Source organism: Molossus molossus, unplaced genomic scaffold, assembly GCF_014108415.1.
Source record: "Molossus molossus isolate mMolMol1 unplaced genomic scaffold, mMolMol1.p scaffold_m16_p_13, whole genome shotgun sequence".
Classification (NCBI taxonomy): domain Eukaryota; kingdom Metazoa; phylum Chordata; class Mammalia; order Chiroptera; family Molossidae; genus Molossus; species Molossus molossus.
The window spans coordinates 70580538-70594484 of NW_023425348.1; the positions used below are offsets into that span (position 1 = coordinate 70580538).

Sequence of the window (13947 nt, forward strand, 5' to 3'; positions counted from 1 at the left end):
GCCCTGGGGGTATGCAGACGTGCTAGGAGCCCTGTTCTGCTGCCCTCCTAATTAGCCATTTGGACTTGATCCTTGGTGTGTTTCCTCTACTACAAAGTGAGAAAACAACCCGGGACTCACTTGCTTCACTGGGTTGAAGTGAAAGTGAAGCGAGACAGTAACTATGAAGGGACTTAGACATTTTTTATCTTTTAAGCTGGTTGCTAAGATCTAAAGGAAATACTTTGGTTGAACACCTTTACCAGAAAAAAAAGGGTAACCGAAAAAACTATTCGGCCCAAGTTTTAGTTCTCTTAACTTTTCGAACGAGAACACTGTAAGGGAAGCACAGGGACAAGAGAGGACTCAGTGCTCATCCTTCTCACTGCCCCCACCCCGGCCACAACCTTCACCAACCGCGGAACGGGGAGCAGCGCTGGGTCGGGCGAGCGGAGGAAGCTCTGGGGAAGGGATGGGGTGCTCCCCAAGGCAGGAGACAGAAGCGGCGGTAACGGAGCAGGGACAGGACGGAGTTTAGAACGAGGAGAAGGTCGTCTTTTTCCACAGCTCTAGCGCTGACCGCTGCTAGTCAACCCCTTGGAAGCGGCGACTGGTTACCATAGCGACGGCGTCCCGGTGGGCGGAGCGACGCTTCCTGTTGTCTCGGCCTGCACGCCACGACTAGAAACGTAGTCACGCCAGAGCAATAACTTCCGGCGGAAGAAGAAGCCGGTTCCGAGGTTTGGCCGATCACTTGCAGGTAGTCCGTCCCCAATGCCTGAAGTTTGGTAAGTTTGATTTCGAGTGAAGCCAGGGGAGGGTACTCGCCTGTGGCTGACGATAGAGCCCCCCGGGAATCCAGTGGATTCCCAAGTCTCATTTTTGAGGAGGCCCTGGCTGCCTCAAGTTGACAGCTGTGGGCAGAGGTTGCCTGGTTTCAGGGGCTCCTGGCGGGGTGTCTTCTGTATCCTGGAGCCTACGGACAGTATCCTCGAAAGGACAGTGTTGGGGGCTCTTTGCGAGGTCTGAACGCCTGGCCGTTAACAGTCTCCTGCTCGCTACCTCCACTGTGACTGGCTGTTTCTCATTCTTTCAAGGTAATTTGGAAGAAAAGTGAACTGGAAAACTTAAGAGGAATGCTCCCACATTCATCAGAATTCTTTGGTCTTTTGCTTTGTTTTAAAAATATTAATTTGTTTTGTACACGTTTATTAAGCTTCTTCTATGTATTTAGTGAGTACTTAGTGTGTGCCGCATTTACCATAAGACCAGCAAAAATATCTTCTTAGAGGTTCATCCATCACTCGGGTTCATTATCGAATTCAGTTTTTTAAAATGCTATTGTATATTCAATTAACCCTGACAGTATAACGTATACCAGGGAACATCTAACAGGTTTTCCATACTTGTTCCATTTATTTATGCATTCATTGGTTGGTGGATTCTTTTTTTTTTTTAATGTAAGTTTTTATTTGTATTTATTTTTAATCCTCACCTGAGGACAGAGTGGGATTAGATCAGATAGAGTGGGAGGGAGAGAAAGAAAGAGAGAAACATTGCCGTGAAAGGGACACATCGAGTGATTGCCACCTGTACTACCCAACCAGGGCCGGGGACAAACCACAAAGAAGGTTCGTGCCCTTAGCAGGAACCGAACCCAGGTCTTTCTGGATCACAGGCGGACACTCTAACCACTGAGCCAAACCAGCCAGGGTGGTTGATTCTTTCTTGTATGCGCCCTAGATGGGATGGAATCACAACCTTGGCGTATTGGCACTAACCAACGGAGCTTCTAGGCCAGGGCTGTGGGTGTTTTAAACAAAAGTATACGCTTCATCAGATTTGCATTATAATCGCAATTTACTCAGCTAAATCGTTAAATATTAAATAACTGATTAAAGCAGTACTTATTTCTTAGATACATGCAAACTGTACTGAATTTAATTATCATCAATATTTTTATTCAGCTGATCTGTGAAGGCTCACTTCTTGTTCAGTGGATGATGGCATTTGAGCGGATACCGAAAAAGGATTGGTACAGCATTCTGGGGGCAAACTCATCTGCAAGTATGGCAGACCTAAAACAAAAGTATCAAAAACTCATATTAATGGTAAGTCTGTTCTTTCAGATTTTAAATTATGGGGGGAAAATCAGTTTTATGTGACTGAAATTTGTTTCCATAAAATGCATATATGATATTCAAGCAGGAATTATGGCATTAATTTGGTGAATTGAAACTTTCAATCATATTGTAAAAAAAAAAAAAAAAAAGGTTGATTTGAGGTGGGATAGTATGGTGGTTTGGCAAAGAAGATCTGAGTCATGCTGTTTGAGTTAGAATCCTGATTCTACCACTAACTGAGAACCTGGACAAGTTACTTTCCCCTGTATGTGCCTCTGTGAGGTATAATGAAGTAATCCATGTAAAATGCGTAGAAATGTGTCATGCAGCATTAGCATCCAGCAGCCACTAACAACGTGGCTCCTAAGCACTTAACATGTAGCTTAGTCCAAATTCAGATATACTGACTTAAATATGAAATACAAATTGGATTTCAAAGACTTAGTACACAATATATATATATATATAATAATCTAAAATTCCCATGCAAATTTTTTGTTGATTACTAGCAGACTAGGAATAGGAAGAATTGTTCCAACTTGGTAAAGGACATCTTAAAAACATACAGCTAACATTATATGTAATGGTAAAATACTAAAAGTTCCTTCCTAAAATCACAAAGACAGGATACATACATAGTACATTAAGGCAAGGAAAAAATATAGGTATACAGATTAGAAAGAATGAAAGGTATCTTTACTGGCAAGTGGCATAATTGTATTACATATTGGAATGAATGGATATTGAACTTTGTTAGACTTTTTTTTACATTTATTGAAGTTTGCATATATTAGTTTCCACCTTTAATTTGTGAGTTCCATTTATTTTTCTTAGTGTTAAATCTATTTTGCATTGATAGGATAAAAAAATACTTCACTTGTTCATGAAGTATTATGCTTTTTATATATTGCAGGATTTTTATTGCTGCTATTTACTTATTTTTAAAAAAATTCTCACCCAAGGATATTCTTCCATTTATCTTCAGATAGAGCAGGAGAGACAGAGATAAAGAGAGAGAGAGAACGAGAAACATAGATGTGAGGGAGACGCATAGACTGGCTGCCTCCCACATGACCCCTCCCAGAGCTGGGGACCGAATTGCAACCGAGGTACCTGCCCTTGACCAGAATGGAACCCGTGACTCTTTGATCCTCGGGCTGCCGCTCCAACTGCTGAGCCAAACCAGCCAGGGCTTATTGCTGTTATTTTGTTAAGGATTTTTATGTCTAGATTTATGATGTATATTAGTATAACTTTATTTTATTTTTTTAATGTGTGTGCCTAAATTTGGTATCATAGTTATTCTGGTCCCATAAAATAATTGGGGAGTTATTCAATTTTTTTGTTCTTTTCTAAAAGATTGTATGAGATTGCCTTTATTTTTTATTTAGATGTTTAATAGAATCTACTAGGGAATTCATCTGGGGATCACACTTCCTTTCTGGGAAATATTGTAATTATGAATTTAATTTTTTTAGAAGCTATAGAACTATTCAGATTTTCTATTTTCTGTTGCAGTTTTCAAGAATTTGTTCATACCTTTATGGAGTCAAATTTATTGTCTTAATGTTCATATTATCTTCTTCTTATTCTTTAATTGATGTAAGGTATATAGTTATGTTTTCCCTTTTATTCTTTACATTGGCAGTTTATTTTTTTATTTATTATTTCCCTGATCAGTCTTGCTAGAGGTTTAGCCCTTTTTTTAATAATTGTCAAGAACCAACTTTTACTTTGTTGATTGTTTTTGTATTGTTTTCCTTTTTTTTCACTTGATTTCTGCTTTTAACTTTATAATATCCTTTCTTCTACTTCCTTGCTTTTCTTTTTCCAGCTTATTAATGTAGAAATTTTTATTATTATTGATTGTACACCTCTCTTCATATAGCCATTTGAAGCTGTAAATTTCTCTCTAAGCCAGAAGCACTGGTTTAGCTGCATCCCACACATTTTTATATGTATTTTCATTATTATTTAGTTCAAAATATTTTAAAATTTATCCTGTAATAGTTTTCTTTGTTTTGTGGATTACTTCATTATTTAACTACATTATTTAACTCCAAAATGTTGGGAAAAGTTCAGATCTTTCTGTTACTGATTTCTAATTTAATTCTGTTGTGGTTAGAGAATATACTTGGTAGGATTTCAGTCCTTTGAAATTTATTATTAAACCTTTTTATTTTTTATTTTTGGAAGTATAACAGATGTCCCCCTTTTTGCCTGTTGACTCCATTCTTCCCACTCCCAACCCCCTCTCCTGCTTTCTCCAACCTAATATCTGTGTCCATTGGTTGTGCATATATACATATAAGTGTTTTGGTTTATCTCTTTCCACCCCTCCCTCCTTCCCCTCCCCTCATCCCTCTGAGATTTGTTAGTATGTTCCCTACTTCCATGATTCTGGGTCTCTTTTGGTCGACAGCTTATTTTGTTCATTATGTTCCATAAATAAGAGAGATCATGTAGTACTTACTCTCTTTCTGACTGGTTATTTCGTTCAGCATATTACTCTCCAGGTCCCTCCATGTCGTCTCAAAGGGTAAAAGATCTTTCTCAAAATGGCATAGTGCTCCATTGTGTAAATTTACCACAGCTTTTTTATCCACTCATCTACTGATGGGCACTTGGGCTGTTTCCAGATCTTAGCTATTGTAAATAGCGCTGCTATGAACGTAGGGGCGCATATATTCTTCCTGATTGGTGTTTCAGGCTTCTTAGGATATATTCCAAGAAGTAGGATCATGGGTCAAATGGAAGTTCCATTTTTAATTTTTGGAGGAAACACGGTATTGTTTTTCATAGTCGCTGCACCAGTCTGCATTCCCACCAGCAGTGTACTAGAGTCCCCTTTTCTCCACATCCTCTCCAGTACTTGTTTGAGAATTTGTTGATGGCTGCTATTTTGGCAGTGGTTAGGTGATGATATCTCATAGTAGTTTTAATTTGCATCTCTCTGATGATTAGAGATTTTTTCATATGTCTCCTGGCCATTTGTATGTTCTGTTTGGAGAAGTATCTATTCAGGTCCTCTGCCCATTTTTTAATTGAATTATTTGTCTTCCTTTTGTTGACCTGTATGACTACTCTAAATATTTTGGATATTAACGCCTTATTCGATGTATCATTGGCAAATATGTTCTCCCAGAGAGTGGGTTTCCTTTTCATTTTGATGCTGCTTTTTTTTTTTTGCTATGTAGAAGCTTTTTAGTTTGATGCAATCCCATTTATTAATTTTTCCCTTTGTTTTTCTTGCCCTAGGCAGTGTATCAGTGAAAATTCCACTATGTATGATGTCTGAGATTTTTCTGCCTACATTTTCTTTTAGGAATTTTATGGTTTCATGAGTTACATTTAAGTCTTTTATCCATTTTGAGTTTATTGTTGTGTATGGTATAAGTGGTGGTCTGATTTTATTTTTTACATGTAGCTGTCTAATTTTCCCAACACCATTTATTGAAGAGACTGTCTTTTCTCCATTGTATGCTCTTGCTTCCTTCGTCAAATATTAATTATGCATGCTGTGTTGGGTCGATTTCTGGGTTCTCTCTTTTGTTCCATTGATTTATATGCCTGTTCTTGTGCCAGTACCAGGCTGTTTTGATTACAATGGCTTTGTAGTATAACTTGATATCTGGTATTGTGATCCCTTCTATTTTGTTCTTTTTTAAGATTGCTGTGTCTATTCGGGGTCTTTTATGGTTTCATATAAACTTTTGAAGTATTTGTTCTAGATCTGTGAAATAACCCTAAAACTTAAAGAACTGGAAAGTAAATAAAAAGAAAAACCTAGATCAAGTAGAAGGAAAGAAATAGTAAAGATCAGAGCAGATATAAATGACACAGAGACTAGAAAAGAACAATGCAAAAGATCAATGAAACAAAGAGCTGGTCTTTGAAGAGATAAACAAGATTGATGAACCTTTAGCCAGACTCACCAAGAAACAAAGAGAGAGGACCCAAATAAACAAAATCAGAAACAAAAGAGGAGAAGTAACAGCTGACACCACAGAAATACAAAAGCTTGTTAAAAAATACTATGAACAATTATATAGCAACAAATTGGACAACCTAGGTGAGATGGACACATTTCTAGAATCACAGTCTCCCAAAACTGAACTGGGAAGAGACAGAAAACATGAAGAGACCAATAACAACTAAGGAAATTAAAGCTGTAATCAATAAACTCTCAGCAAACAAAAGCCCAGGTCCAGATGGTTTCACAGGGGAGTTTTACCGAGCAGTCAAAGAAGAACTAACCACCCATTTTTCTCAAACTATTTCAGAAAATTCAAGAAGAAGGAAGATTTCCAAGTTCTTTCTATGAGGCCAGCATTATCCTCATTCCAAAACTACAGAGAAAGGAAACTGCAGGCCAATATCCCTGATGAACATACATGTCAAAATCCTAAACAAAATATTAGCAAATAGGATCCAGCAATATATTAAAAATATTATTCACCATGACCAAGTGGGATTCATCCCAAGGATGCAAGGCTTGTACAATATTTGCAAATCAATAAATGTGATACCCCATATAAACAAAATGAAAGGTAGCCCCAGCCGGTTTGGCTCAGTGGTTAGAGTGTTGGCTCACAGACCAAAGAGTCTCAGGTTTGATTCCAGTCCAGGGCATGTACCTTGGTTGTGGTTCGGTCTCCAGCCCTGTTTGGGGTCTTACGGGAGGCAATCAGTTGATGTGTCTTTCTCATGTTAATGTTTCTCATTCTGTCTCTCTCTCTCCCCACCTTACACTCTATCTGAAGATAAATGGAAAAATATCTTTGGGTGAGGATATAGAAAAAAAAAGAAGATAAAAACCATATGATCATATTTATAGATGCTGAAAAAGCATTTGACAAAATTCAGCACCCATTTCTGATAAAAACCCTTAGCAAAGTGGGAATAGAGGGATCATATCTCAACATAATAAAGATCATATATGAAAAACCTACAGCCAACATCATATTCATTGGGCAAAAACTAAAAGCATTTCCCTTAATAACAGGAACAGACAGGGATGCCCACTTTTGCCACATTTATTTAACATAGTACTAGAAGTCTAACAACTAGACAAGAAGAAAAAAGGGATCCAAATTGGAAAGGAGGAAGTGAAACTGTCACTATTTGAAGATGACATGATATTGTACATAGAAAACCCTAAAGACTCCATCAGAAATCTACTAAACTTAATAAATGAATTTGTCTAAGTAGCAGGATACAAAATTAACATCCAGAATTTGGTGGCATTCTCATACACAAATAATGAACACTCAGAAAAGGAAACTAAATTAACAATCCCATTTACTATTATAACAACAACAAATAAAATACCTAGGAATAAACTTAAACAAGGATGTAAAAGACCTGTTCTCAGAACAGGGCGTTAAAAAAAGAAATAGAGGAAGATATAAAAAAGTGGAGCCCTGGCCGGTTTGGCTCAGCAGTTAGAGCATTCACCTGCGGTCCAGAGAGACCCAGGTTCGGTTCCCGCTAAGGGCATGTACCTCGGTTGCAGTTTGTCCCCGGCCCTGGTTGGTCGTGTGGGTGGCAGCCACTCAGTGTGTCCCTTTCACGTGGATGTTTCTGTCTCTCTCCTCCTCTCTCTCTCTCCCACTCTATCTGAATAAAAAATGGAAAAATGTCTTCGGGTGAGGATTAAAGAAAAAGTGGAAACATACCATGTTCATGGATTGAAAAAAATCAACATCTTTAAAATACCTATTCTACTCAAAGCAATCTACAAATTTAATGCATATTAAACTTTTTTTATGGCCCAGCATATGGTCTGTCTTGGTGAATGTTCCCAATCACTTGAAAAATGTGTACTCTGCTATTATTGAATATAATGTTCTGTTAATATCTTTAGGTTATGTTGATATGTTCAAATATTCTATATTATTGACTTTTTTATTTATGATTATAGATTTTTCTATTCTTTAATTCTATTAATTTTTGTTTTATATACTTGGTATATTTTATTAGGTGTATGTGTTTTAAAATTGTTGTCTCCATGAATTTGAACCTTTGATCATTATAAAATTCCCCTCTCTATTTCTTATAGTACTCTTCTTGGAGTCTACTTTGATATTAATATAACCACACCAACTCTCATGTACTGTGTTTGTATTATTTATTTTTTACCATTCTTTCAGTCTGTCCCTTTCACTCTGTCTCTTATGTTTAAAGTGTGTTTTCTTGTATATAGTAGGTAATTAGGGTTAAAAAATTCCAATCTGTTTGTGTCTGCCTTTTTATTGGGAGTCTTTAGTCCATTTACATACCCCTCCCCAGCTTTATTGCAATATAATTGGCATATAACATTCTAGAAGTTTAAGGTGTATGTAATGATTGATGCACATAACCACAGTAAGGTTAGTTAATGCATCTGTCACCTCACATAGTTAGCGTTTGTGTGTGTGTGTGTGAATGTGTGTATGTGTGATGAGAACCTTTGATATTTACTCTCTTACCAGCTTTCAGGTATACAATACAATATTGATAACTGTAGTCACTTGCACTATACACTAGATCTCCATATTCATCTTATAACTGGAAGTTTGTATTCTTTGACCAACATACCATCATCTCCACCCCCTAGTTCATTTTCTGTAATGACAATATTTGAGTTTAAATCTGTAATTTTTTAGTTTTTAGATTTGTTCTATTTGCTCTTTGTTCCTCTATTTTGCCTTTCTTACCAAATCATTTGGGTGAATCAAGTTGTTTTTTTTTTCAAGAATTAAGTATTCTCTTTCCTCTGTCAAATTTTTAGGTACGTTGTGCACCATTTTCACTTGATCCTCTGCTGTACTTACAGTAATTTTAAAGTTTCTATCTTATAATTCTTACATCTAAGCCTACTCGGGGTCTGATTCTATAACCTTTCATTAGATCGATCGCATTTTCTTGCCTCTTTGCACCTCTTATTTTTTATTAAATGCCAAAAGTTGTTTGTAAATGAAAAATAGAGACAGAGGTAAATGATATCTATATTCATCGGAATGGAAATGCCGCTTTTGTAAGGCAGTTTGTATGGCAAGCTCAGTCCCTCTTGTCTTCTTTTGAGTTCTCTTTGTTTTTTCTCTTTTGTTACAGAGTCTCTTTTCATATATTTGGTGATCCTTTGTTGTCTGTTCATATTTAAGATTGAAATGTTGCAAGCTTATTTGGAGGTTTCTATGCATAACTAGGGGCTTTCGTTAGGTAGGGTAAATCATTTTGTTGGATGAACCCAAAGGTGTAGCATCTGAATTCATATCTGAAAGGGGAATCCTCGGATTGTCTGCCTGGGAAGATGAGAACTTGGACTCATATCACTCTTTGTGTCAACTTTTTCCTTTGGTTTTCAGTGCAAAATTGCATCCTACCTCTCAACCTGGTATTCCCAAGTCCAGAACCTTCTCTGGTCTATCTCTTCACACAGTAAACGTATGGTTTTCTGCTACGGCCGGAGAAAGTAGATACCTGGCTTTATGATGAGGAGGAGAGCTAGAGGTATGAGTATTTTTTCTAAAGTCTCAACCAGTCTTCCTGCTGTTTAGTCATGCCCCTCAGCCCCACTTTCAAAGATACTTAATGCCTCTGTTCCCGAGTTTTTCTGGCCTCCACATGAGTGAGCTCACCTCTTTTTATCTCTTGCTTCAGGCTTAGGTTTCAGTTTTCTTAGATAGACTGAATAGGTACCATTTGTTATTCTTTTTCTATTATTTTAGTGGAGTTTTGGGAGGGAGCAGGGTTAATTGTGCATATGAATTTGCTATTTAGAAGCCCTGAACTATTCTCATTTCCCGTTAGGAGCCAGATACCCTTCCTTGGCCAGAGGACTGCATTTGCTGCTATCTCCGCCTGGTGCCCTTTCCCCTACCTCACCGCATTAACTCTTACTGGCTGTTTTAAAATGATCTTAGTTGTAACCCCTGCCTCCCCTGATCCCTGCCGCATTTCCCTTCCTTATGGGTACCCTCCCCCAGGAGAAGTGTATTTAGTTTTATATCTCTAGGACAGGAGAGGCATAGCTGGCAGGCCAGGAGACTGAGGGTAGCTAGAGTGTGGTAAAAGGTTTTTTCTACCTTTCCTTTTAAAAGATAAGGAGAGACTTGAGCATGTTTAAGTTTCATGAGAAGTAGCCAAAGAAACCTTGGGATTGAAGTTTAGGGGAGAGAGAATAACTGACAGAAGGCAGAAGGGGATAGGATCTGAAGCATAGGTAGGAGGGAAATAGAAAGGAGGGAATGATCTCTGTTTTTATAGAAGAGAAGAAGGAAAGGATGGATGCAAGAGCTGGTTCATTTGTCATTTTGGTGGCAGGAAGTTGATGATCTCTCATTTGGTGGCTTCATTTTTTCTCTGTGAAAATAAAGACAGAGTTAATCTTCTTATTATTTTAAGAGAGAGAGGAAGGGAGAGGGAGAGAGAGATAGAAACATCCATGAGAGAGAACATCGAGTGGCTGCCTCCTGCACACCCCCCACTGGGGATCAGGCCCACAACCTGGGCATGTGCCCTGACTGGGAATCAAACCAGCGACCTCTTGGTGCATGGGTCAACGCTCAACCACTGAGCCACACTGGCTGGGCCAGAGCTATCTTTTGAGAGAAGGTGAGAGAGGGAATGAACAACAATTTATAGGAGAGAGAATTCTAACAAGCGTTATTCTGCCAAGGCTCCCTGTAGGCAGCTATGTGTACTTGTAGGAGCAAGAAGTCTCAGCTAACAACTGATTGTACAGCAGGCAACCAGAGCTATAAAGAGCCACCATAACAATCAGCCTAACATCTTGTCCTTTTTTTGCTTGGATTGCAGTGTCTTTGGTCCCTGTATTACAGCTTAGCACAATAATTTATATTTATAAAGTATGGCCATGGGTTAAATTACATTCAGCATATTCTGTTATTCTTTTTAAGAAGGTAAGGAAGCATGCAGTAGTCAGTACATAATTTCTAGCATGTGTATTATGCTTCATGTGTATTGTTCTTTACAGTTTACAAATGCTTTCCCATCTTATCTAGTTTTATCCCCTCAGCAGTCCTGTAAGGCAGGAAATATTATCCCCATGTTTGCAGCTGAGAAAACCAAGGCTTAGTTATAGTTAATTGGTTTGTCTCAAACACAGTTAGTTAAGGGTAAAATCTAGGCTTGATCACATATTCTGTGCCTCTAGACTCTCTCCCATTGTATCAGACGTTTCATAATTGCCATCCAAAGGGTTTTAAAGGCATAATTTTCAGTTTTCTGGATTTCCATGGAACACCTCATTCACATACAATTAATGAAGTATTATGGAAGGTTAGACATAATTACTACTCTCTATTTTAATTTGAAGGAATTGGATTATATATGGTTTATGGAATAAAAGTTATTTTCTTTATTCTTTTTTTGTGTGTATATGTTTAGAGTTTCTAATAGAGTTATGAAGCAGAAAACTATAAGGGAAAAACAATACTATTTAATTTGTTTATCAGATTCTTTTTTCAAAAACGGACTTTTCATTTATATTCTTGCTTTCTAATTTGAATTACCACATTTTCTCTGTCTGTCTGATTTTCAACAATGTCTCAAACATTTGGAGAACAAAATTACATTTGACAAATACCATTTTCTATCTAATTTTGTAAAAAGGCACATTTATTTTGTGTATTTTTTCAAGTTCAGAAGACTTTGAATTTAACACCTCCTACATAATTAGTTGTTGGGATAAAATATTGCTAAATCACAGGCTGCTAAGTTTACAGTACATGTTGATTTAGTAAATACTGTTTCCTTATTTCAATTTTTGTAAATGTAGTGTTTATTCAAGGTCCCATTTCTGAAAAAATTCTCATTGAGATATTTTAAATTGCTCAAAGATACATATAAATGTTAAGTGCAGAATTTGAAGAACATATTTCACACACCATTGTTTATTGCTTAATAATTTACTATATAAAAATAAAGATAATTGACTCAATGTTTTCTAGCCGCATTTATAGGGATTTTACCTATTAATAAAGGTGCATTGCTTTTTTCTCCTTATGAATCAATTTTTTAAAAAAAATTTTTTTTCTTTATTGATTTTAGAGAGAGAGGGAGAGAGATAGAAACATCGTTGAGAGAGAACATCGATTGGCCACCTCCTGTATGCCCCCCACTGGGGATTGGGCCCACAACCTGGGCATGTGTCCTGACTGAGAATCGAACCTGCGACCTCTTGTTGCATGGGTTGACGCTCAACCACTGAGCCACACCGGCCGGACTTTATGAATCAATTTTTAAAATATATTTTTAGTTTTCTACTAATGCAAGTTGAATAATCATTGCTTTGAAATAGTCTAAGGCCAAGAATGATTAGTCATGCTCAGCTGGTGTGGCTCAGTGGATTGAGCGTCGTCCCATGGACTGAGAGGTCCCAGTTCGACTCCTGGTCAGGGTGCATGACCTGGTTGCAGGCTCAATCCCCAGTAGGGGGCATACAGGAGGCAGCTGATTGATGTATTTCTCTCTCATCGATGTTTCTATCTCTCTTTTCCTTTCCCTCTCTCTAAGAAATCAATTTTTTTTAAAAAGGATGATTAGTCATATTATTCCCATACTTTTTGCAGTTATGCATATACAATAATTGCTATTTACTGAGAATAAAAATACCCCCCAAAAGCTTTTTCAAACTGAAAATTGGGGGTCTTTTCCCAGTGATGCTGATAATATTATAGGATACCTTTCAACTGGAAATGAATTATTGTGTGGGAAAATTATATGCTGCTGTTACAGTATGTTCCATAATCTTAAAGAAAATCCATGTAATTTGAAGGTATAAAATGCCACTTAATACTTATCTGGGCATTCAGTGGTTCTGTTTTGATTATAAGTGGTTATGTGTAGATTAGGATTAAGCTAATTATATAATATATTTTAGAATCCTGGAAAAGAAAGTAAAAAGAATACTGTGCTAATGTTGGAGGAAAATTACCACATGGGAAAAGAAGAGAGCTAAGAACAATTCTTTAAACAGTTCTTTTGACTATATTACAAAACGATATAATCTTGATTATAGGAAAGAAATTTAGGCATTGAACATTTTGTGAAGAAATCTGGCAGTATTGTAAGTAAAAATCAGTAGGTTATATTCTTAACTAAGATGAGAAACAGAGGGGAGGAGGAGGTTTCTGGGGAATGTTTGGTTCACTAAAGAGCAGGTTGGGTGTGATGTGTCTGTGGAAGAGCCACGTGAAGATTACCAGTTGACAGATGGGATGGAAGGGCAGCTAGAATTTGAGAGAGGTCAGAGCTAAAAGCCATACATTGGTCATTGCCTCTGTAAGATTACCTTGGGCCAAAGACGTGGGGGTATAGGACAGAACCTTGGGGGACACCTCTTCACTAAAAAACTGAAAAGGAGTCCGCCCAGCAGAGTGAGGTGTTAGTAAACTGAAGGAAAAGAGACGGTGTGGCCAACAATTGCACATATTGTTAGAGGGACCACAAAGGCTGCTGACAAAAACAGAGGCATTGGATTTAGTAACCGGAAACATTTGCAGCCCTGGAGAGCTAAGCAACACAGAACAGAGCAAATCAGGTATTAACCACCTGCAACCCTTGGAATCTGTGATTTGATTAACAGCCTTGGCTGAATGTCTTAAAAACTGAAAATTGATTGAATTAACTCCATTGTTTAGAAGAGTACATAGTATGACTCAGTATATTGTTATCAGTAGAAATAAGTGAAAATTACCCCAGAAACTTGGTGGAAGGTGTAAAAGATGGCACTGTGGCACTGTGGAAACCTGGGTTTCCACATTTATTAATAAATGACATATACTTACCCTAGTTTTCAAGAAATGTAAAAATAAGATATTTAAGAAGTTTATTGTGG

General features: G+C 37.4%; 1 protein-coding gene across 1 annotated transcript in view; it reads left to right on the forward strand.

Annotated features, from left to right (window-relative positions):
• Nucleotides 1-699: 699 nt before the first annotated feature.
• The window catches only part of DNAJC24 (DnaJ heat shock protein family (Hsp40) member C24), a 52360-nt gene continuing 39112 nt past the window's right edge, over nt 700-13947 (forward strand). The window contains exons 1-2 of the mRNA XM_036259400.1: nt 700-767; nt 1947-2090. Of these exons, the coding sequence (XP_036115293.1) occupies nt 1980-2090 (111 nt within the window). The 5' untranslated portion in view covers nt 700-767; nt 1947-1979. The remainder of the gene's footprint in view (nt 768-1946; nt 2091-13947) is intronic.